Raw genomic sequence first — 22,487 nt, 5'->3', positions numbered from 1 at the left:
GAAAACAACATGGAAACTGTATAAAATGGTCTGTTAATCTTTCATGCTGCTTAGAGCAAGATGGATACCCTCTTCCTTAGTATTTACCAACGCGGATACGGACATCTTCGACGCGTTTGTTCCTCCACCTCCTGTCAATATAATCCACCCTAAACCAGCGGCAAATTTGGCTGCGTACAGTATCAAAAATTACTCATTGTTAATCCTACTTCAAAATCTGCTCGCCTTCACCATGGATATCCGAGAGCAGAGCGTGCTTTTCACAGTATTATGCATAGACACTATAAATGCGATGAAATGTATATTGAGTTAAGTGTTGTTTAATTGGATTAGGTCTTGTTTAAGTGAATACGTGTCCTTTCAACAATGATTTAATAATGAAGAAACACGTATTCTCTGGTAACTTATGGAATTAATCCAATTTGTAAATTGTTTAACGCTTCGTTAACATTGGGGACAAGGTAAATTATTAACATTTTAACAAGTAAGGATTATTAATGTTTTAATAACCCTTTTTTCTCTTTATTCCTTTTTGTTTTATAGTTATTTGGACGATAGACTTCCAACAAGAGGCGACCTTGGAAAGATATGGAAGTGGTTTATTTAAGTGAAGGGACAATTATATTATTCAGTTTGTAAAGCCTACCACGGCAAATGATATATGTATAAGCAGTTTTATATCTGTACGTGTACAGAATATGTTTCTGACAACATTTTATAACCGAATTAACTACATTTTATACAGTTCTTTGTTTTTATAAAGTACGATAGATTCTTTCCTCATATTAGCCAATCCTATTCCCTTTTTTATTTTTTTTATCTGACAATGCTTTTTTTTCAATTGACTGCCATGTTCAAAGAATGAACGTTGAGGCGACTGCGAATGGATACAATAATATTATATTACGTCATGCATAAGTTTTCACTGCCATTGTCTGAGTTGTTAACTTCCCATAGACTCCCTCTAATCTTTAGCTAAGCAAACACTAAAAATGGCTCCATTAGTTCATAATTCTAGTTGTAACGTTACAACAAATTCTCTTTGAATTGAGAATGTTTATCTTCGACATATAGAAAAACATAAGAAATAAGTTGTATTACAAAGTAAAATTTTTATTCCAACATTTATCTGGACCAATGATAGGCCCTATCATTGATTGTTCTATGACTTCTATACAAATTTGTTTTCCTTTCTTTTTATTGAAACACTTTAAACTTCATTATGTGATACTAACAAAGGAAAGTTACTTACAAGTATTTGCATAGTTAAGATACGGTGCTAGTAAAATATGTTGCTAGTTCTAAGGAGATTTGTATTCAATGAAAATGCGACGGAAGTGTGTAAATAATTATAATTAGTCTCTCAAACCTTAGCGTTTTCTTACATTCTGTATAACCGCTATTTCTCAGAGGAAATATTGCATAAAAAAACGAATAGGTAAGGATTAAATGAAAGATTCGACAAACGATACATTTACAGATTACTATTATTTGTTTATTCATGAATTATTACAACGATACATTGTCATTTATTTCCTTTTGTTAGTGCATTTGCCTATTAAACTGTCAATTAAGAAATGCAGATTCTCTCACATGGAAAGTAGTAACAATCATGGGCATTTTCTAGATTTGTATGACAAACAAAATATGATAATATAAATTTTGTGTGACTCAAGTCTAATGCACAACGATAATTCAATTATTTTTCATTTTTCTTTTTTCTATCTATAAATAATACTACATATTCTCTCAGTAAAATTCTCATAATCTAAATTCATTCTTTGGTTTTACAATAATAAAAATATATAGGCCATGAATCATCAAGGCAAGATCGATAATTAACATCAGTATATCAAAAAGCTTTGTCGATACTAAAATATTGTAAATGATTATGTACAGACTTAACGATATTGTAAGTACATTGCTGAAATCTCTAAAACTTTCTTATTATCCAACATCGAACGAATGCTTTCTAAATGTCAATGCAAATGTTAGCTACAGCATTATATTTATTATTTTGCATTTCGTACATATATATATATATATATATATATATATACACGCGCGCGCACACACACACACACATATATGTAATAAGCATAAATATAAAAAGAAAGTGTATAATCTACCAACTGAAAGTAACCATATAATGAAAGTGTAGTCTATTGTTATATGAATAATTCTTCAAAATGAAATGAGACAATAAATATAATTTTGTTAAGAAAACCTCCCTTAATTATTGCATTGTTGCTTGAGGTACAATAAAAAACATAGTCAGTACAAATAATGTTAAGATTAAACCTGAGGAATTGATACAATTAGAGTGTTTCAGACACATACTGGCTGCTATAAATTCAGCTTGTAACCAGATATATATGGTAGTCCTGTACTAACTTTCTTCTGATATTCTACATAATCCTGCCCAAAGAAATTAAGCAGAGTAATCTCTTCGATTAAAATGCGGTCGTGAAAGAACTTCCAAGATACTCCAGTGTATGCAAGGAAACAAACTGGATTCTGGAGTATTAGCTACAAAGATAAATATAAAACTTGTCTATACTTCAGTAAAATATTATACATATTTAATATGAAAGATTATTACCTGCGTTCCTATAGACCAATAAAACCAGCCCACATAACTAGGATGCCTGCAAATTCTGTAAACTCCATACGTAATCAGTTCGTGACTATCCATCTTTTCACTCTGCACAATATGATTAAAATTATGCTTGGCAGTAAACATTGCCAATTTCCTCAAAACTTCCCCGCAAATGCATAGTACAAGTCCAAAGTATGATATAAAAGAAGATTCTTTCATTGCAGAATAATAATGCCTTTCTATGACAAATTCTATCCAGCTAGAACATGCTGCTACTCCATAAGCTATGCTGTGATTTAGAATAAAACTGTCGATGGAAAGAGTAGATGGATTTATCCAAGCTATGCTTAGAAATTCTGTGTAATGGAATATTGCCATTATAGTGATATATACTCCGAACATTTGCCATGAAGATGGTGCAACAAAGGACACAATAATTCCAATACCAAAGGCATATCCTAGGAGAACTGCCCTTACAGCAACCTGTTAAATGTAAGTATTCATAAAATAAATTGATGTCTTCATAATAATTCACATAAATGAATCGTTATAATAGTAATATATTTAAAATACCTGATAAGCAAAGTCGCGAAACGCAAGAAGTACAAGTATATTTAAGAATCCATATTGAAATAAATGCGTAAACCAAATGTTGTTAAAATATTCTTGAAAAACATTGAATTCTAACCTTAACAATACTTCTGGTAGGATTGCGATTAAACCAGCGGCAATAAAACAAAAGAAACTAAGCTTTCCATTGTAACACAGCATTTTCTAAGATTTATGTAACTTTATCTTACTTAAATATGTAATTCACCATTTCTATCAAATATTAATCGCAGGTTAGTTTTTAACCTTACTTTAACTATAGATCGCCAACAGAATTAAATCAAATAGCATTCCACAAAGTTTGAAAAAATGGTATTCTTTTAGAATGTAAAAATTTCACAAATTGCGTTTCTCCTTATTTTCAGCATTTAGAAACTAGTAATAAACGATATAAAAAATTGAACTTCATCTTTTATAAACGAATACGTATTCACAGATATTAATATCATAGTTATTAACAAACAAAATATATTTTAGCCAGTTATAACAAATAAAATGAAGTAGATGTGAAACAATAGCATACATTTTTTAAATAATTTGAAGTACATTTATTAACTATAAATTAATACCATTCAATTTTAATTTAATTTTATATAAATCACATTTTTAGTTTTCTCTATTAAAATTAATATTTGTTTCTCTATGTTACAGAAACTTCAATTTTACATCTTCAATAATCTACAATCAACAATCAATGCTACATTATTTAAATAATAATACATGTTCATTGTTATATTATTATATTATATTATTATTTATTGTATTATATTACATATTAGATTATAGTGCAAATAAATTATTATAAACAATATATCATATATGATTACTATCTGCATTAAATTGAATTTTACACTGTTTAGAAATAATGAATAACAATTTATATATTTAAACAAACTTTTTTATTTATCAAAACCATCACCATATAAATAATAAGTTCTATAAACCACAAATTTAAACAAAAGTTGTAGAGATGAAGTCAAAATAATATTATAAATCGAAAATCAAAGCAATTCGCAAAAAATTTTCCCAGCTTCTCGGTTTTGTATCAGGAGAACATAACATCATAGGAGGTGGTACAAGTTCGGCAATTCTTAGAATATGACGTTATTTTTCAGAATGAAAATTTTATTGCTATTTTATTATTTCCTCGTACATTTATTCATGGAATTTCACGTCATTTTTGGGCGAGGATGTTTTCTCACTAGGAAAGGAAATTTTTTGACAGTTTTTAAATTAAAAACACACTGATTTCCTTGTATTTTTCGATTTATTAAACGTAATTCAGACTATACAGAATGATATAAAGGTAATATATTGTTACTTGTATAATAATGCAATATAATCTAACAAAATAATATAATTTCTCTTATTAATAAGTATAATAAATGAGTTTTCATTGTTCTTCGGATGAAGAATTGCCATGAGCCACTTGAAATTTGGAGATGAAATTCTTTACCTGCAACAGAAGAAATAGGGATTAAATTATTTTTAGCATCAGTATCTTCTTATTGTAAAATTACTTTCTTAGAAGTTAATTCATTTATACAAATACTTGAATATATTATTTGTTTCCACATATAAGAACAGAACACTCGCTTGAAACTTGTTCATTTCCTAAATTTCTGTACGAGAATTGCTCATTAAAATATATATTAAAGATGTACATTATTTAACGAATCAATCTTATGTTTTATATTCATTTCATGCAAAAAAATGCATGAAATTCATAATTAAATTCCTTGGATAGTGGAACATCTACCTTAAATAATATTTACAACGTATAGTCTACTTCAGGATAATACGTCCCGCTCCGATTCACATCTTGCTCAGTGAATTCTTTTATTAACACGATTCAAATTATAGATAACGAAAGATATCATCGCAACGATTAGTGCAGAACTTCTTTTTTTTTTAAGTAAAGGGAAATCTGTCATCATCTTTCATTATGAGCGAACACAAAATTTAGTCTTACAGACCGTACTATGTATTGAATTTAAAAGTGACATTAATACAGGAAACTCTACTATCCACTTCACTAACGTTCGACGTGAGTACGCTCGCCTTACTACTCTTACTACAAACACTACCACAACTATGCCATTACTACCACATAGCAATCTTAAATGAAGTAGTGATGAGTTTAACCTAACAGTTGCTAAGACAATTTCCTGCAAACATATTTTTAGACAACTATATGAAATAAACCAATATTTATTACTATATATTAGTAACTTTTACAGAAGTTGCAAAAAATACTAGTATGCTATTACAGAATTAAGAAAATTTTAATTATACATACAGTTTTAGTAACGTTAAGTTTGGATATTTGACTACAATCTTATTTTAAGAAATAAGGGCAACTTTTGTAAATTTAATGTTTAATCCACTTAATAATGAAATTTTGCCAAAAAGGTTAGTTATGTCTAGATTGCGTTAAAATAACAGGCTATTTTTAAGGTCAACAATTTTTTAAACAATAATTTTAAGTGATATTGTTTCTATTTATTTAAATATGTTTAAAATGAACTGAAATCTGATCTCAACCTAATCTAATTTAATATAATCCTTCTGATAAAGTTTTAACACTAACTTGAAACTGAATAATATATTTTTATTTATTGCTATGAAATAAGGAGAAATTTAAAAATTGGATGCTTTCTTAATAAAAGAATTGCTAAGAAAATTGTTCACAACTCACGAGTAGTACCGTACCTATCACTTAGATTCAGTGAAGCTTGGCTTGAAAGTGTGTCGGTATATATGTGTACTCACAGCTCGTACTACGTCTTCAATGTGCTTTACGGATATTCTTACCTACACCGTGAATGGAGAAATGCACATGTACGGTGGGAATAGCACAAATACAGACCTCTATTCTATTCATTCCTATTCAAGATGGAGAAAAAACAACGTATGTTTTCCGTAAGGTGGTTGTAAACAAGAAAGTTGGCTGAAAAGTAGTATCTTACCCGTAAAGCAACGATTAATCGATAAGAAATGGCGAAATCCGTCTTGAGCTCGGACACATTACCGAAGGCAGGCCGAGTAAACGAAGGTATGTTGCATTTTTTCAACGCCTTCTGTCACTCATTGCAATTACATTAGAATTACTCATTTACCTGGCATTCCTAATAAGCATTCCTTTGACAATATTGTAGTGTGTCGTGAGTGGCTGGTGCACGAAGATGGAGCACTCGCTTATCGTCTACAAGACGAAGAAAGTAAGAATATTACATTATTTGTAAAATATTGTTGATTTTATTGGCTACTATCTTTATTGTACTGTGCCTTATAGTTAGGGAACACTACACAAGCAACAAAGTTCGCAATGCACAAGTTAGAGAGGATTTACCAAGGGCTAAGGTTGAACAGGAGCTGGAAGAGCTTAGATATCAATCCTATATTCAACAGCAGTTAGTATTTGAACCTTTGATTGTATTAATTTGTTAAAGTTTATGTCGTATTGAAGTGTTTCTGATTTTAGAGAGGAAAGAGATGCTCTTGTTGCAAAACAGATTGCATTGTCCTTAGAACGAGAGGAGAGACAGAGAGAAAGAGAATTGCAAGAGCAAATGAGGCTGCAATTGAGATTGGACGACGAAGCTGCACAGCTTGAGCTCGAACGACACATTCAAGAAGAGAAAGATGAGGTATTTCAGAAAATATTCTAACAACGTATCTATAGTATTCATTATCATAATTTAATTTTTATCTGTTAAATAAAGGAATTAGCAAGAAAGCTGCAGCAGGAAGAAGAAGAAAATGCTATAGATAATCATGATGGTCCTGTTAATGAACAACTACTGCTAGATCAAAAGATTGCGATGGAAGCACAGGATGCAGAACTTGCACGAATGCTTCAGGAAAAGGAGCGAGCAAAAATAAGGAAAGCGAGACAAAGAGCAAAGCAGAGAAAACTAGAACGGCAGCAACTTCAAGAATTAGAGGAGCAGAATCTTACAGAAAAGCCTCAACGACCTGATAGATTAGAATTGAAAGGCACTCAAGGCAAGACTAGAGTACAACCAACTTTAAATTATCCACAATATCCTGATCCTGAAGAAATACAAACGTTAGATGAGTCTGTTGAAAATATAAGAGAAGTGCAAAACGTAGCTGCAATTATTGATCCTACATACAATGGAAGTATGCACAGAAACACTTCAAGTAGCTCAAGTAGCACAGTAAGTCCTACATATGCATTGCCTACACCTCCACAGGAGCTTATGAACGATGATGTTCCATGTTACATGCCTATACAAGGACAACGAAGAAATCAAATGCAATCCCCGTCCCAAGCTCATGAAGAAAAGCATAAACGTCGTGTAAAAGATGGTTGTAAACAGCAGTAAAAATAGTTTATTAAGTTTCTCTTTATTTTCCGATAGAACATTTTCGATGCCATGAAGAAACGATATAAGTTACTTATCGTAAGTTACGTGTAGAAGCTCATATCATATACATAACTAACTTAAAAATCAATATAGAAATAGAATTAAATTTCTATCTTCCATTTACGAAAAGATATATTTAACGAAAGCAATGTAGAGATAAATGTGCCTTTTGAAAGAGTACGGTGTAAGGGAGTCAACGAATATCGAAAACTGATTAGCATTTAATAACCAGTTACACCGTCCTGAATCTTACATCTGCCTTTATCCATGTACATTTATATCGAACTTGAGAATAATATATTATATAATAATATCAAAGAGATTTTTATGCAAAAAAAAAAAAAATGAATGAATAAAAGCAGTGAAGTAGACAATCACACTAAGATTAAAAAGAAAAGATTCAGCTATTATATTTAATTGTATCAAATAAGAAAATAATGATGTACAAATATTGACCATTTAGACTGAATATCAAATGATCTACTTGAAACAGATTTTAATCGAATTACATAAATACTGCTCTCTAAATTTAATGTAGATTTAACATATGCATAAATTTTCCTTGCTTCCTTCTTAAAGCAATGTGTCTTTTTTTTTTAATTATTTAAGATGCAGAACCAATAATATATATGTATTTACTGCCAAAGAGGACATTTATAACGTTCATTTTGTACCAGACAAAGTTTAGTATTAGCAACACGAGAATTTCGTTTTTTCTGGAAAAATATTCGAAGCTACGAATGCGTAGTATAAAACAAATGTTTGATAAATTAAATAATTTTGTAAGCTTTACTTTAGGAAATATAAGTTGAATGATCGTGTTACAATTTTTATTAATCTATTATAATGTAGATGCGGCACAATTGTAGTATTATTATTTAATGTCGCTTCAGTATTTAAGTTATAGGTACTTATTTATGGTGATTGGAAATTTATTTGATAGCAATAATATGTATTAATTCTTTTTTACATTTATTGTATGAATACAGCTATACATGGGTATATTAATAAATTATTTACAAAGTTATGGTACACATTTTCATCAAAAACCACCATATAAATATACGTTACGACAATAATTCATTCCATGAACTTATTGCGTTAAAAAAAAAGGGATCAATTTAATGTAACAAATATATTTGCCAAATAAGTATATAAAAGTAAGGAATCTTATGATTTACAGAGATAGAGAGAGAGTTATTTGTTTTTTATAATACATTTCCGAAGTTCCTTGCTAGTTTAATATTCAGAAGATACAGATCAACGAAGATTTCTTTCTATACACCTGTTCACATGCTTTGGAAACTTAATGATACTAATTAGAAAAAAAAAACAATTTATTTCATAAGCATGAAAATTCTAATTAAATTGATTAAATAAATTTATAGATTATATAAAATAGTCTTCTAAATAAAACATGTTAATTTTAAAAAATATACACCTCGCAAAGTACCATATTAACATATGTTCCAAGCATCAGATGGGATTACTCATTGATAAAATATAGCTATAACTTTCATTATACTGAATATTATCAAATCGATAGCAAAAGACTGTCCTCTTTTTCTCTGCTTTGTATTTTAGAAACGGATCTTGCTCTGTGATAAACTTTGCATCATTATGATGTAACAAAAGTTTCATTTCACATGGTCCCACATATCATAATCTCTAATCCATCTTTTTTTCTCTCTATGTAATTAAGTCATTCGAAAAACAACTGCATTTTTTTACATATTATCCACTGTACATGGTTGTCGAAAGAAAGTACTGTATATGATCTATCATAGATTATAGATTATAAATCATTTAAAATTGGATAACTGAATATACGATTGTGCAAAAAAAAGGTTTTAAAAAATTTCGTAAAATTATATTTAATTTGTTGTACTCTTTGATTTCACGGGTAGTACAAACTTCGTTCTACAGCGGCGTATATGATAACAGTTCGGCTTTTTCACTTCTGCGGTTTTCCGTATATTATTCTGTGTCTCTTCCTCATTCTCTTCCTCCCCCTCATCTTCGCTCAAAATCGGAATGAAATTATTCAATCTGTATAAAAAATAAAAAAATTTTAATACTGATTCTGTGCTTTTAAAAGGTAATAAAGAAGCATATAAAGTATAAGTTCTTAGCTGCTATTAGAAGCATGAGTGAATAAGCTGCAGAGTATTGAGTGTGTAGAAGCGTGTGTAGGTAAGAGAGAAGTAAGCTCATAACAGATTCTAAAAAAGAAATAAATTAATTTAATTGGAAAGTAACCACCTACGATGATCAGAAGCCATAGTTTTCGATCTGGTATGTGGAGGTGAAAACATATATTTTGGAACTTCTCCAATAGCTGCAAATAAAATTTAAAACAATTCTCTTAATAAATTTTCTCGATGAATAAATATTAATTAAATATTGCTAGAATGTACCTTCTTGATCCAATGGTTGATCATTCGTCTTCTCTGGCTGTGAAAAAGAAAACTGATTAGCTGCCTTATCCTTGGTATTTTGTTTTGTTGATTGCTTTGTTCCTCTTCTTGGTTTTGACGTCATTTCGTTCGCTTCTCGAGTAGAGGTTTCAGAAACACCACGTTTCCTCTTCTTAGAAACTTTCTGAGAATCGTCTATTGGACTTATGGTTTCTGTCCCTTCTTCCTCCATTATTGTCTCTTCAAAGATTTCCTTGCTACGGGCACTTCTGGTTTTCCTCCTTGTTTCTACTTGAGATAATTCCACGCTTGCTGCTCTTCTCAGTCGAGGATTCCGTGCAGCCTTTTGCCTCTTGTTCGTAGTGGAGACTCTTTCTTTTAATGGTACGCTTAGAATTTCTTCAAGCTCTTCCGGTATTGATTGTATTGAGGATCTACGACTACGTGTGTTTGCAGCTGGTTTGCTTACTGCCTTTTCTACCAAATACTGTTCTTTTACAGATTCTGATGATAGTCCAAACTCCCTTGAGACAATTTCCTTAGCTACGCTGCTAGACCTTCGAGTTATTCTTACCACGTTGACTGGCTCTTTAGGTACAGAACTACCTCGTCTCCTTGATGACTTAACAATACTAGGCTCTTCCTGATCCTGTTCACTTGTTTGAGATTCCCTTCTTGATCGAATTGAGATTGTATTCGATTTATTTGCTCCTCCTGAGGATTGTTTGGTATTTGAGCTCTTAGTTTCTGTTTGAACCTTTTTCTCACTACTTTCTGGTAGCTCCTTTTGTATTGAGGCAGAACGTCTTAAACTCCTTCTCACTGGAACTTTAGCTTCCTCACTTTTTGCCTCTATGGAAATATCCTTGGCAACAGAAGATGCCCTCCTGCCCCTGATTTTCCTTGGCGACGAAATCCCAGATGATCCATCTGATCCAGAAGAGGCTATCTGCTTCACACTTTCATCTGCAGGTGCTACAGAAGCAATTAATACTTCTTTCACCAACGAACTCGCTCGTCTCGACCGCGGCGTCTTTGCAAGAACCTTGCAAGGTGAATTTAAAGGAGACACATTAGTTTCTTTCGATATGGATGAAGCTCGACGTGATCTGGTCATTCTAGGTGTGATTTCTAGGGATTCAGAGTCTAAATTGGAAGTATTAACAATGTCTTTTGGTTCTATATGATCTGATGAACCTCGAACTGAGTTCCTCCTAGTTCTTCTATGATTAGAATTATTGTTATCAAGTCGAATCGACTTGTCCTTTGTCTCCTGTTCCTCTGCATTTTCTTCCTTCTTCTGGGAAAATCTGGATTGGTCACGTATATTTTCTTCTTTATCCAGATGTGCAGTATTTCTTTGAAGATTATCTAATATTTCTATGCTGGAATCAGATTCATCATCTGTGATATTTGAAGCGTCAAAGATGTTGTCTGTATTCATTGGTACCGTTTTTGAACCTTGTTTTTCTTTACTCTCCGGTTCATCAAGAACTAAGAATACCTCATCGCTATCATGTGAGGATTCATCGTCAGTGATGTCGAATAGTACACCATTTTTAGAACTAACGTGTTTTTCAACATCGTGCTCAAATTCATTCGGTAATTTTTCATGAAATGATCGATGGTGTTGTTCTTTGTTCTCTAAACAACTTACATTATTCGTAGAAAGACTTTTATATTCCTCTTCATCTTCTTCATGATCTTCATTAATATTTTCCAAAACTTTAGAGCTCGAAACATCTTCCTTTAATTTTTTACTGTTACGTAGTTCTAAATGATTTGATTGATCTATATTTTCCGAGGTCTTCTCTCTATTTTCATAAAATGCTTCTGGAACAATGTCCTCTTCGACTTCTGTGGTAATTGATTCCTCCGAACTGCGTCGCGGTTTTTCAGGGCTAGAATCCTTTGTCATAGGTGTTGAGGCTATAAGAGAATTATGATTAGTATTCTCTTGTTTAGGGGTTTTCAAGGAGCGCTGAAGATCACTCTTATCGGACCTTCTTGAAGGAACTTTTATCTCAAAGCTACTATCTGGAGAGAGAACCGCAGGGGAATAACTAGAGGAAGATAAAGTAGATAATCTTTTGGATACCTGCGGCGTGTTCGTTAATGAGCGATTATTCAATATATTGACTGAAGGAACGCTCAAACGAGAATTTGCGGAATTTTTTGTCTTTGAACAATTGGACAAAGACTCATTTATGGATTCTGTAGACGTTTGTAAGTAAGTTCTTCTAAGACTCGGTCTAGGCCGAGCTGTATATACATTTTTGCAAGTATAACTACTATCTGATAAAACTGGACTATCAATCAGACACTTTTCACTTGTCGCTGGACTCACGAACACTTCATCGTTTTGATCAGACGTATTAAGTTTAGAAAATTCTTCTTCTCTGCTAACTTCACCATGAGAACAGCTGTTCTTTGACTGACTAATATTGAATCGTATCTGTCTATTAACTTTATGCTCCCTGTCCGACACTGGACTACCTGTGATTTCATCCTGTAGGCTAGCAGCAATTGGAGACGTCGAAGATCTTATAAGCTGCCGAATTTTTAAAATAGAATGCGGAGTTTCAATCGGAATATCCCTATTGGTGGATATTTTCCGTTTTACCAATGGGGTACTAAATGCAGCACTCAAAGCTGCTTCGCTATCATCCAGCAACTTCCTGCGTTTTGTTCTTTCTGGTGTTCTCATACCACTGTTCTCTTCATCATGCATAACCTGTTCCAAAGTGCGTTTGTTATTCATTTGTACCATTTTGGGAGACATTACACAATTTATATTGATCCTGTCATTAGATGACTTTAACGCGGCACAAGGGGCAGTGACGAAGGGAACCACAGACTTTTCTGTTCTAACATACGTTTCCTTTGCCTTCCTAATAACTGTTTCATAAATATTTGCAGTTTTTTGACAACTTTTGTTGTGGGTCATAGGTCTGGGATATCTGGACTCTAAATCTGTATCTAGATTACTTTTACCCATGTTCATGGAAAATCGCTTCACTATATTAGGTAAAGTTGCATTGTAGGCATTTAACATATCAAAATGCATGTTCTTTGAAGCAACAGAATTGGACCAAGTAGTAGTGTTTCCACTATTGGCTTCCATATAACGACAACGTTGCAAGTAATACAATAATTTTATGTCTTCAGACTTGGAATCCTCCAGAAACTTGACAAACATTTCCTCTTCTTCAGTATCCAAGGCCAAATGTAAAATATCGCCGAGTTTATTATAATTCTTGCAGGATTGAAAGAAACACATTAGTAGCTGTGTATAATGTGACTGCAGTCTATGATGAAAAGCAGATTGAACCAAACCATGCTCCACTGATAAACTTATTAATGTGCTTTGTTCTTGAAAGGATGACAAAGGAGGTTTCTTTATGCGCAGATACATTAAAGCTAACTTGTGCTGACTGTTCCTTATCAGTGTTTTTAGCACAAGTTTATGATGCCAGTCTTTGACATCAGAATCACTGACTAATTGACCAGTCATCATGTCCAAGAAACCTTGGTAATCCTCATGATCTAGAAGCCAGAATGCTTGGGTAAGTTTTATGAGGCTTGGACTCATCTTGAAAGATGAAGGATATTTGATCAATTGATCAACTCCAGGATAGGAACCCTGTAACAGCATAGCTAAATCCATTAGAAGGTATATAGTGATCTGATGTTTACATTCTATCTCATTTGACTCTGTCTGATCGCAGTCAGTCAAGTAACTCCTCAGTAACGACTGCAAAGAGGGTGGAGGATAATAGCCATTGGTATTCACTTCTCCAGCTTCTCTTTCCCACTGTAAATTCAAGGCAGGACACTCTCGAGCTATCAATTCATCTATGAAAAGCACCTCTTCACTTCCTTCTTTTGCATTATTGTCTTTAATCGATTCTCGTTTTTCTTTGTACAGAGAAAACAATTTTTCGAATGGATATGGAATTTTCAGAGCAAGAGACATTGGTAAAGGACCTTCCTCTAGACATTCTGATTCAGGTAACAAACCCACGTCGTAAAACCATAATAATACTTGGAAGTACATAGATACTCGCTTTAGTGCTCTTCGTTGCTTGATTAAACTGCTTGTTTCAAAAGGTAACTTAGCTACTACATTAGATAAACATTCCAATTGTTGGTAACAAAATCTCAACGTTTTTACTTCGGACTCGCCTATGTTATTACCTGATTGATCAAATAGAGGAATACATAGACGATCAGCAATCATTTTTATGGAAGACGCGCGCTGTATTCCCCACTTTAAGAAACTTGGATACATGTAGGCGGCACTTCCATCTGACCATTCTTTGGCACACTTGATCAAGAAAGTCGCCCAACGTTGCTCCAGACAAAGCGATAATAACATATCCCTCTGAGCGTTATGATCGCTAGAAAATGAAATTTCTGTGTTGAACGGAGTCAAACCAACGGAGAGACACTTGTGAAACATTTCAGAAGGTTGCGTTAGCATGATAGGCCCTGCAAGGGCAATTTCACGAAGTAATTCAGCTTGGACTCCTCTAGTATACCAAAATGTTAATTTGGACAAACTTAACTCTATCCATTCAAAGAACAAAGAATTTGGGTAAAATAATTCTTCTGATGAGTTTAAACTATTATTAGGAAATTCTTGTAAAGTGCGAGGAATATAGGCACAACTTATTATCTCTTTGCCAGTTATGTTGCAGGCCCTGTGATTTGTATTATAACAGGACAATATACTATTTGGATTCTTGCATTCACTGAGAGTTTGAGGCATTTGTTCCTTGTACCATTGATTCAAATCAAATAATAAAGTTCTATTAGTAGTTGAAATTAGAAGCAAACTGTCTTCACCTTTCCTACATTCTGACTCTGTTTGGTCCAGATTAGTTCCTCTTTCGAACGTAGACAAACTAACCACTCTATCTTTTGGGTCTAATTCAATCTCGAATTTAAGGCTAGGCTCTCCTTCCAGATTAAAATATAAATTAGTTCCTCTGTCACAGTATTTTCGTTGGAACAATAAGGCAAACATTCTCAAGATAGGAGGCATCTTAAATGAATCGTCTTGGAAAACAACCCACAAATAGTAAAAAGGTCTAGGATCATCTGTTGGTTCTAATAATGCTAAATGTGTTATTATCATGGTTTCATCCACGGGTACGCTAATCCATCCCACGGAACCATCATTCTGCCATATTATCACTCTGCCTAGACATCCTGATATTAAACAACCAATTTTCATTGAGCTAATTATAGTATTTGTTAATTTTTCGTCTAGAAAAGAATTCAATTCAAAATTTTCTCTATTAAAACCAATGTGCTTTTCTATACCTACAAATGTAAAAAATGTAATCATGTATATTAAAGTAGGATAAAGAAACAACAAAAACAGAGTGTTGTTTATGTTATACTTACGTTGAGTTAGCAAATTACAAGTCATGTGTTTGCTACTGTTTCTATGAAAAGAGTCTTTAGTTGTTAAGAATTGTATTTCAGCTGGAGAAATTTCATCCATTGTAACAGATAAATCAGGATCCTCCCAAGTAGATCTCTGAAGATCAATCATGAGATGATGAAGATTGCGTAATACTACACAAGCTATACCATCCATTTGCATAAGAATATTGTCTGGTCTTCTGTCATTAAATCCTTCCCAATCTGTTGCACCAGATACAATACAAACTTGTTCTACACCAGCTGGCATCTGTACATAATATATTATATCATGAACATTTCATTCTAAATACCACATAATTTAGGAACTTATCATATTTCAATACCTACTTTAATAGCTCTTAAAACACGAGAGGAAGTACAATCAAAAATACACAATAAACCCACGGAATCTTTAATTCTAGTTGCTTCATTGTCCAAACCAACAAGGAGCAATGGTAGTTCCCCACACTGAGCAGGAAATTGACAAACACAAGTGATTTTCCCTCGGAAGGTCCACGAACTGGTACTTTCACCAGTTTTTGCATTAAGAACTACTAAATGGCAACCATAACTTAGCCAAGCATACGTGGCATCATTTAGAAAACCTCCATAAACACCATCAAGATCATTATATATTTGCGAACCATTTGATGGTCCACTGTCATCTCCTTTTACGTTATTTAAACATTTTGTTATAGAGTGCTGAATATCTACAACACTGCGTATCTACACAAAAATAATATTGTTATTAGATTAAGAGTGATATTGCCTTTTATAATATACAAATAAATATTACAATAACCAAGTAAATATCTTCATAGCATATTTTTAAGAAAATAAAATAGGAAATTCCATTGATATTGTGAATTACCTCACAGCTAACTTCCCCTAGTTCTTTCATATTTTACACAGGATATTAAAATATATGAGATAAGAAAAAATCATTTATAAACTTTCCCACTAAGGTCACCATAAGGTTATGCTGCCGCCAAATTTCAATAATCCTGTTGTGTATTTCCAATGGCAATTGGCACAAGCTTGGATAGCGTACATTCAAAGTATTATCTGACAGAGTATCCGGAAAACGGCGTAATTTAGAAACATACAGAACAAAATGAATATATTACATTTAAATTCGTTTCATCACTCGTGCATTCATTTTAAAACTGTAACTATACAACTGCGAAGTACGTTAAAAAGTATTGCCAACTGCATGCTTTACCAATAGCATTTGAATTTTCATAATTACTATATAGTTCTAAATTTAGTCAGGTGCATGAAAGCATGAAGTATAAAAACGTGCAATTTTCGAAAATTTGATGGATTATTATTTAAAATAATATAAGGTAATGAATTTTTATCGTTTAATGAATTCTAATTGTTCGAAAAACATTATCGCAAAATAATCTACATTTTAAGATCCAATAAAAGTATGTGTAAAAGAAGGACGATATTTTTTGAAATATTGATTAAAATTAACAAATATTGGAATTAAGCGTTTCCTTTGTTAATTGATATTAATATTCCTAATGAATGTATAGTTTTTCCAAATTTTTATATTTAATTTCCATGTATATTAGTCTTATGCATAAACCCTAAATGAACTGTACTTTTGTTTAAATTATTATAATATTCTATATATCGTTATATTAAATTATTATAATAAATTTTCAAATATCTCTTTCGCTACACGTTTTTTGTACCAGTTGAAATTATGAAATGATTTACTAAAAACTCGCGAAAGTATCGTTGTATTAAAACAGCCTTAATGATATTTTCATCAAATGTTCCACAGCTGATCAATTACATATATGTTTGTTTATACATTCCAAGAATAACATATACGATTTCATATTATATATTATTCCTATCACATAATAGTGATCTATTTACAGTTATTTTATTATCAAAACGAGTTCCACATATTATGAAAATTGAAACTTCATAGTATTGTTGTAAATGGCATTGTAGATATATAAATAACCTTAATTGTACATAGCTATTTGTTTTTCAAACTGGCTTAAAATATCTAGTATTGTTAATGAAATATTAAGAAATGATTATTGTACTGTAAAATGTCGTATCAGGATTCTCCGTTTTCGACCATGTATGGTCAGGACGATTATGATATTGATGAAGACAACGACGAGTATTTGGAAGATGACAGAGATGCTGAAGAACAAGATGAAAGTGATGAAGGTACAATTAATTCGTTAAAAATATATTTTTGTAATTAATACTTTTATAAACAGGCAATTTATAAATTTCTAGATACTGAGGAGGCAAGCGAGACAGATCTTGGCAAATCTGAAGAGTATACAGAAATAAAGGAGCAGTAAGTAAATAAATTTATGTCAATTCTTTGATCAATGGTGAGTTACATTCAGATTTTTCAGAGTTTATCAAGATAAGTTAGCTAGTTTAAAGAAACAACTACAGCAGTTAAAGGATGGCACACATCCAGAGTATAATCGAAAATTAAAACGCTTGGAAACCCAGTACAAAGAAAGGTTCGCATTAAGTATAATATTCATTTTGAGTGGAATTACTATGTAATTGTTCCTTTAATTAAATTGTTTATTTACAGATTACGATTGAATGTAATTTACCGTGATTATTTGACAGAATGGGTAGAACGGGACTATATATTAGAAAAAAAAGCAGCAGTGAAGGAATTTGAGGAAAAGAAAATAGATTTAAAGGAGAACTTATTAACAGATATGGAAGAAAAACGGAAAATGATTGAATCTGATCGACACACAATGGAACTCACTGGCGATTCAATGGAGGTATAAATCTGATACAAATAGCAGTTTCACTCTTCGTTATATCATATATTTATTTTTCTACTTATTAAGGTGAAACCTGTAATGACAAGAAAATTACGAAGGCGACCAAACGATCCTGTACCTGAGAAAGTAGAAAAACGGAGGAAACCGCCTCCCGCGCAATTGAACTATTTGTTAGATGAAAAAGAGATAGAGAGCGATTTAAAAGCTATTAGTCGCGGTAAAGTACTGACCACTATTCGAAAACCAGGTACTGACTAAAAATTCCAAAGTAATGTACATGAATTAACTGGGAATCATTATTTGCAGCAATACTACCACATTATAATACAGTAAACATGCCTTCTCAACATATTCCTCCACCCTCTGATACCCCAATAATAGAGACTAGGATAGAAGATGGCAAACTTCTACATGAAAGACGATGGTAATTTTGATTTTTATTTTTGGAATTATCTATCTAAATCAAGAAAATTATAGGTTCCATCGTGGACAACCAGTGTACGTAGAAGGAAAAGATTTAACTAGGTTCGCTGCAAATATTTCGGCGATAGGAACTGAAGCTGTATGTAAATGATTATCAACAAATTCATAAAATTTCTTCCTTTTTATTATAATCTTTTTCTTAAATTATAATTTCCTCATTTTATAGATATGGGTGAAGAAAGTTTCGGATGGAAGCAAAGTGCGTATATATATATCCCAATTAAGTCGAGGAAAAATTTCAATCAAAAGAAGAGCATCCTAATGACTATCGTAAAAGTATTCACTGTTACGGGTATAAGTGTTCAGTAATTGTTAAACTTGTGATACATTAGACTTGTAGTTTATTGAAGTTCTATTTTCTGGATTCAATATAACTCTTACTGTACTTGTCTTTTGCCACCAATAAAACCAGATCTTCTGATGATACTGTATCGCCATGTACATCCATATAAAATAAGAGAAGAGCAACAGAGACATCATAGCTAATAATAAATAAGTTGACCATCGCGCTGGTGGAAAGCTATCGTAATTATTTTTGGCGTAAAAATCGGCCGCGACTATACAAATGTAAGAACATCCTATCGCCATAGGCGTAATAATAATGCTCCGAAGTAAATCGGCCTTCAAACTTCGAACATACAATTGATGTTGCTGTTGATTAAGACACACCCAAATTAATATAGAATGTAGAACATGGTAACGAGGAGTTCGTCTGATCTCGAACTGGTGTCCACATAATTCGCAGCTATTTCTATTACTTTCCTCTAGCCAATGTTCTAGACACTTCAAATGGATTGCACCCATGGTTCCCTTGAAAAAATTTAATTCGTTTTATTTTTTAATTTCCTTGGAATATTAAAAGTAGCGATGATTAGCTAACCTTACACTTGCAGGGATATGTAATGGGTAATTGGTGAGAAGAATCGTAGCAAATACGACAGTGTGTCGCCTCATCAAGGGATTCATGTAATTTCGCTCTTTTATTCGAATCATGTTTTGAATTATTGAGTTTTCGTTTTATGGTCAACTTAATACCTGTATTTTTTTGATTTGATTCTGCTTCGACTTTTGCTATAATTTTTTCTAGGACACTTTCCACGGAACTCCTCTGACCGATCATTATAGACTATTTTTAGCTGTTTAACCTGAATATTTGTAACATATTCAGAAGAAGAAAAAAGACGAACGAAAATTAATTACATGATTATTTCAGTTTGCAATTATTATTGCTGTTTACGTTATTTTATTATGTTATCGAAAAATGAAATTCGTTAACTCAGATGATAAGATTTCATTTATTTTCTCTTGTTCGTCGTAAGTACTCCTTAAAATGAGGATTATGAACAGGTCATTTACAAACTATCTTGTTACATGTATAAAAACTTGTATTACATTACGAAGAATACAGTTAAGTTAATCAAGCAAAGTAATATTAATGAGATAAGTAATTATATGTGCAGTTTGTAATTAATCACTAAACTATGAATAAATGTTTGTCACTCGGCCATCATATCCACACTGGGGCAGTCTTCACCTATATTACTTGGAGACGTCTCTAATTCTCCGATTTCGTTAGACTCGCTATAAATGTAAATTTCGTATAACACATATTTCTACAAAAATTTCTGTAACAAACTATTTACCTGTCTAATGAAGGGTCATTGCTGAACATTTCAGTTGGAACAGTAGGTGGTGCTTTCTCTGGTACTAGTTCCAAATAAGTCTGTCGAGACTCTAGATGTCTTTCTACTTCCTCTGGTGTCATATGGCCATCTGACATCAAAGACATTGGTACTACATTATTTGATGATTGTACCTGAAATATGAAATATCCTAAATTAACTGTTCCTTTAAATTACAAATAGTTACTTACTATAGGTGTGCTGTTTGATTTTGTTACTTTTGGAGTAGGCTTTTTCTTTTTGCTCGTGTTGAGTTGAGACTTTGTCACTGTTGGCATATGATGTGGTGTATGATTACTAATTCCCATTTCTATCTTTTTTCTAGGAATAGAACAAAGTTGATACATAAATACTAACACTTTCCTTTTAACTAAAGTTTTTTCAAGTACCTTTTTGAAGTATCAAGACGAGTAACTTCTTCATCAGATGATTCAGTTTCATCACTTTCACTGAATGAGGCATCTACTTTCTCATATTGTAATAATCGATCTAATAAAAAACTCTTGTCCCTATTTACTTTAAGTAATTTTCTTTGTGTAGATCTCAAAGCTTCTTGAAAACATTCATTTTCCTGAAATAATTATCAAATAAATTTGAAAAAATAAATCAAAATAAATCAAATAATTATAAAATAAATTTATACCCAACATATATATATAAAAATACTAGATACACGTACATAAATTAAAAATTTTAATTTTCTCTTAAGATTTCGATACTGATCCTTATAGTTAGGCACTTCTTCCTCTGGACTATCATCGTCATCGTCCTCTGCATCTGCATTGTTGTTTGCAATTGAGCGACAATACCATTCTTCCAACATTGATCATCTGCAACTAAAAACTAATAAATGTCTCTATTATTCCATTTAATGAAGTGTAACAATAAAATGTTTTTGATATTGTTTGTTTCTTAGAATGAAATCACCTTAAGAATATCATGAAATCAATGAAGTGAATAATAAAAATCTCATAAACAAAATAATTTACAAATGAAAACATTCTTTGTTAGGTAAAGGAGTATAAGTCAGAATTATTAATTTTACAAAGAAATATTTGCAATATTCAAAGATCAATGTAGGATTAGGTATTAGATTTTGGATATATTATTATAATCTCAAGTAACAGAGTGGGAAAGAAGTGAAATTAATTCGTATTATTAGAACTGTAAGCAAAAGACAGCAATGTAGAAAATATTAGCATATTTATCCTGTCGACCAAACTTTGACTTAAACTCTTTTGCCCATCCACCATAAAATTGTCAAATGTTTTAGGATTTCAGAATGTCTGAAACAAGATCCTGTGGGAAAGTGACATTTATTATGCAACAATCTGATATGTATACAATTACAGCTTCCATTTCAAAAACTTTAGTGTTTTTGTCAGGGAACGAATTAATGTTACTTTGATGCTGTATAAGGTTAAGTTCTTAAACGATAGAAGATAAACTGAAATATTTCATAGAAAACGAACAGATAATCGGCGAGGACAATAAAGTTTGACTTGAAATAAAATTTCAGTAGTACCTACGCAAAACTTTAGAATGATTTTTCGTATGTTGCGATTAATCGAGACGAACAATTATTAGGAAGATAAATAAGCTGTTTATGACTGGCTTTCATTCTGAAATCGTGACTTCTTTATCGATTCTATAGTAACTTTGAAATACTACCATTCGACAATAAACATTAAATTGAATTTTCAGATACAATTTGACAAATTCTTCTTTATAGGAAATATAAATAATTTTTCATAACTTTCGTGAATTTAATTAACAATTTCTTGATTTTACAGTAATTAGCTGTAAAAATTACAACATTTTATTTCTATTCTTAATATAAACGACAAATTTGTGTAATTGCTGTAAGTTTACGTTTCGTATTATTGCACGATTTACTTACTCGATATGAACGATAAAAAAATATATAAATGTTAATATTTAATGAATAATGTGTGTCATATTTTAATAGCAAATTTAATATCGAATTAATGTACAATAATGAAAAAATAAAAAATTAAATTACAAAAAACGAAATGATGGTCTTTTTTTAAAATAAATTTGTACAGAGTAAATAAATT

General features: G+C 31.7%; 7 protein-coding genes and 1 long non-coding RNA gene across 43 annotated transcripts in view; 3 read left to right on the top strand and 5 right to left on the bottom strand.

The window, feature by feature from the left end:
* Nucleotides 1-765, top strand: part of LOC126874402 (basement membrane-specific heparan sulfate proteoglycan core protein-like) — a 196,933-nt gene extending 196,168 nt beyond the window's left edge. For 25 of the 27 annotated variants that reach the window (XM_050636385.1, XM_050636404.1, XM_050636399.1 and 22 more), the window contains 2 exons: nt 55-461; nt 544-765. In XM_050636385.1, the coding sequence (XP_050492342.1) occupies nt 55-313 (259 nt within the window). In that variant the 3' untranslated portion in view covers nt 314-461; nt 544-765. Of the gene's footprint in view, nt 1-54 lie in introns of all 27 variants that reach the window. The other 2 variants (XM_050636397.1, XM_050636386.1) reach the window with 2 other exon arrangements.
* A 1,257-nt stretch (nt 766-2,022) lies between these two features.
* On the bottom strand, nt 2,023-3,699 carry LOC126874417 (protein-S-isoprenylcysteine O-methyltransferase). The gene is made up of 3 exons (XM_050636450.1): nt 3,173-3,699; nt 2,603-3,082; nt 2,023-2,529 (listed from the first exon to the last, which is right to left on the bottom strand). The coding sequence occupies exons 1-3, from the start codon at nt 3,368-3,370 to the stop codon at nt 2,347-2,349; spliced, it is 861 nt and encodes a 286-aa protein (XP_050492407.1). The 5' UTR covers nt 3,371-3,699; the 3' UTR covers nt 2,023-2,346.
* Nucleotides 3,700-4,598: 899 nt separating this feature from the next.
* Nucleotides 4,599-5,911, bottom strand: LOC126874693 (uncharacterized). The gene is made up of 2 exons (XR_007692943.1): nt 4,968-5,911; nt 4,599-4,664 (listed from the first exon to the last, which is right to left on the bottom strand). It is a non-coding gene; the product is annotated as an uncharacterized LOC126874693 (long non-coding RNA).
* Nucleotides 5,912-5,958: 47 nt separating this feature from the next.
* On the top strand, nt 5,959-8,629 carry LOC126874688 (coiled-coil domain-containing protein 50). 2 transcript variants are annotated; one of them, XM_050636998.1, is made up of 5 exons: nt 5,959-6,263; nt 6,367-6,429; nt 6,504-6,621; nt 6,678-6,858; nt 6,934-8,629. In XM_050636998.1, the coding sequence occupies exons 1-5, from the start codon at nt 6,206-6,208 to the stop codon at nt 7,558-7,560; spliced, it is 1,047 nt and encodes a 348-aa protein (XP_050492955.1). In that variant the 5' UTR covers nt 5,959-6,205; the 3' UTR covers nt 7,561-8,629. The 2 variants fall into 2 exon arrangements, with proteins under 2 accessions (XP_050492955.1, XP_050492956.1); XM_050636999.1 differs by having other exon boundaries at nt 5,961-6,263; nt 6,693-6,858.
* On the bottom strand, nt 8,554-16,628 carry LOC126874684 (protein ELYS). Of its 2 annotated transcripts, none has more exons than XM_050636991.1 (6): nt 16,324-16,628; nt 15,801-16,178; nt 15,432-15,720; nt 10,020-15,347; nt 9,865-9,940; nt 8,554-9,651 (listed from the first exon to the last, which is right to left on the bottom strand). In XM_050636991.1, the coding sequence occupies exons 1-6, from the start codon at nt 16,351-16,353 to the stop codon at nt 9,477-9,479; spliced, it is 6,276 nt and encodes a 2,091-aa protein (XP_050492948.1). In that variant the 5' UTR covers nt 16,354-16,628; the 3' UTR covers nt 8,554-9,476. The 2 variants fall into 2 exon arrangements, with proteins under 2 accessions (XP_050492948.1, XP_050492950.1); XM_050636993.1 differs by having other exon boundaries at nt 9,461-9,651; nt 9,869-9,940.
* Nucleotides 16,629-16,685: 57 nt separating this feature from the next.
* Nucleotides 16,686-19,158, top strand: LOC126874689 (sin3 histone deacetylase corepressor complex component SDS3). 2 transcript variants are annotated; one of them, XM_050637002.1, is made up of 9 exons: nt 16,686-16,798; nt 17,540-17,651; nt 17,724-17,787; nt 17,849-17,962; nt 18,040-18,241; nt 18,311-18,491; nt 18,551-18,668; nt 18,722-18,806; nt 18,894-19,158. In XM_050637002.1, exons 2-9 carry the CDS (start codon nt 17,558-17,560, stop codon nt 18,987-18,989), a joined length of 954 nt encoding a protein of 317 aa, XP_050492959.1. In that variant the 5' UTR covers nt 16,686-16,798; nt 17,540-17,557; the 3' UTR covers nt 18,990-19,158. The 2 variants fall into 2 exon arrangements, with proteins under 2 accessions (XP_050492959.1, XP_050492958.1); XM_050637001.1 differs by lacking the exon at nt 16,686-16,798 and having other exon boundaries at nt 17,227-17,651.
* Nucleotides 18,834-19,867, bottom strand: LOC126874690 (E3 ubiquitin-protein ligase MARCHF3-like). The gene is made up of 2 exons (XM_050637003.1): nt 19,608-19,867; nt 18,834-19,537 (listed from the first exon to the last, which is right to left on the bottom strand). The coding sequence occupies exons 1-2, from the start codon at nt 19,845-19,847 to the stop codon at nt 19,040-19,042; spliced, it is 738 nt and encodes a 245-aa protein (XP_050492960.1). The 5' UTR covers nt 19,848-19,867; the 3' UTR covers nt 18,834-19,039.
* A 136-nt stretch (nt 19,868-20,003) lies between these two features.
* Nucleotides 20,004-22,286, bottom strand: LOC126874691 (INO80 complex subunit E). 7 transcript variants are annotated; one of them, XM_050637006.1, is made up of 6 exons: nt 21,935-22,286; nt 21,089-21,252; nt 20,799-20,980; nt 20,601-20,730; nt 20,371-20,543; nt 20,004-20,308 (listed from the first exon to the last, which is right to left on the bottom strand). In XM_050637006.1, exons 2-6 carry the CDS (start codon nt 21,230-21,232, stop codon nt 20,224-20,226), a joined length of 714 nt encoding a protein of 237 aa, XP_050492963.1. In that variant the 5' UTR covers nt 21,233-21,252; nt 21,935-22,286; the 3' UTR covers nt 20,004-20,223. The 7 variants fall into 7 exon arrangements, with proteins under 7 accessions (XP_050492963.1, XP_050492964.1, XP_050492962.1 ...); XM_050637007.1 differs by having other exon boundaries at nt 21,939-22,286; XM_050637005.1 differs by having other exon boundaries at nt 21,089-21,245; nt 21,935-22,285.
* Nucleotides 22,287-22,487: the final 201 nt, after the last annotated feature.

Source organism: Bombus huntii, chromosome 16 (assembly GCF_024542735.1).
Source record: "Bombus huntii isolate Logan2020A chromosome 16, iyBomHunt1.1, whole genome shotgun sequence".
NCBI classification, from domain to species: Eukaryota; Metazoa; Arthropoda; class Insecta; order Hymenoptera; family Apidae; genus Bombus; species Bombus huntii.
Note: the sequence above shows the minus strand (reverse complement) of the source record. Positions and strands in the feature narration are given on the sequence as shown.

Excerpts from the sequence above, each read along its gene's own strand:
- LOC126874690 (XM_050637003.1), bottom strand. The coding sequence starts at position 19,847 with ATGATCGGTCAGAGGAGTTCCGTGGAAAGTGTCCTAGAAAAAATTATA. Across the intron at positions 19,538-19,607 it reads CATATCCCTGCAAGTGTAAG|GGAACCATGGGTGCAATCCA; the intron begins GTTAGCTAATCA and ends AATTTTTTCAAG.
- LOC126874684 (XM_050636991.1), bottom strand. The coding sequence starts at position 16,353 with ATGAAAGAACTAGGGGAAGTTAGCTGTGAG. Across the intron at positions 15,721-15,800 it reads GTGTTTTAAGAGCTATTAAA|ATGCCAGCTGGTGTAGAACA; the intron begins GTAGGTATTGAA and ends TATTATGTACAG. Across the intron at positions 9,941-10,019 it reads TCAACCATTGGATCAAGAAG|CTATTGGAGAAGTTCCAAAA; the intron begins GTACATTCTAGC and ends TTTTATTTGCAG.
- LOC126874688 (XM_050636998.1), top strand. The coding sequence starts at position 6,206 with ATGGCGAAATCCGTCTTGAGCTCGGACACATTACCGAAGGCAGGCCGA. Across the intron at positions 6,622-6,677 it reads CAATCCTATATTCAACAGCA|TGTTTCTGATTTTAGAGAGG; the intron begins GTTAGTATTTGA and ends GTCGTATTGAAG. Across the intron at positions 6,859-6,933 it reads TTCAAGAAGAGAAAGATGAG|GAATTAGCAAGAAAGCTGCA; the intron begins GTATTTCAGAAA and ends TGTTAAATAAAG.
- LOC126874689 (XM_050637001.1), top strand. The coding sequence starts at position 17,528 with ATGTCGTATCAGGATTCTCCGTTTTCGACCATGTATGGTCAGGACGAT. Across the intron at positions 17,652-17,723 it reads ACAAGATGAAAGTGATGAAG|ATACTGAGGAGGCAAGCGAG; the intron begins GTACAATTAATT and ends ATAAATTTCTAG. Across the intron at positions 18,807-18,893 it reads CGGCGATAGGAACTGAAGCT|ATATGGGTGAAGAAAGTTTC; the intron begins GTATGTAAATGA and ends CTCATTTTATAG.
- LOC126874417 (XM_050636450.1), bottom strand. The coding sequence starts at position 3,370 with ATGCTGTGTTACAATGGAAAGCTTAGTTTCTTTTGTTTTATTGCCGCT. Across the intron at positions 3,083-3,172 it reads TTCGCGACTTTGCTTATCAG|GTTGCTGTAAGGGCAGTTCT; the intron begins GTATTTTAAATA and ends TACATTTAACAG. Across the intron at positions 2,530-2,602 it reads ATTGGTCTATAGGAACGCAG|CTAATACTCCAGAATCCAGT; the intron begins GTAATAATCTTT and ends TTATCTTTGTAG.
- LOC126874691 (XM_050637006.1), bottom strand. The coding sequence starts at position 21,232 with ATGTTGGAAGAATGGTATTGTCGCTCAATTGCAAACAACAATGCAGAT. Across the intron at positions 20,981-21,088 it reads AATTAAAATTTTTAATTTAT|GAAAATGAATGTTTTCAAGA; the intron begins GTACGTGTATCT and ends TAATTATTTCAG. Across the intron at positions 20,731-20,798 it reads CGTCTTGATACTTCAAAAAG|AAAAAAGATAGAAATGGGAA; the intron begins GTACTTGAAAAA and ends TTCTATTCCTAG.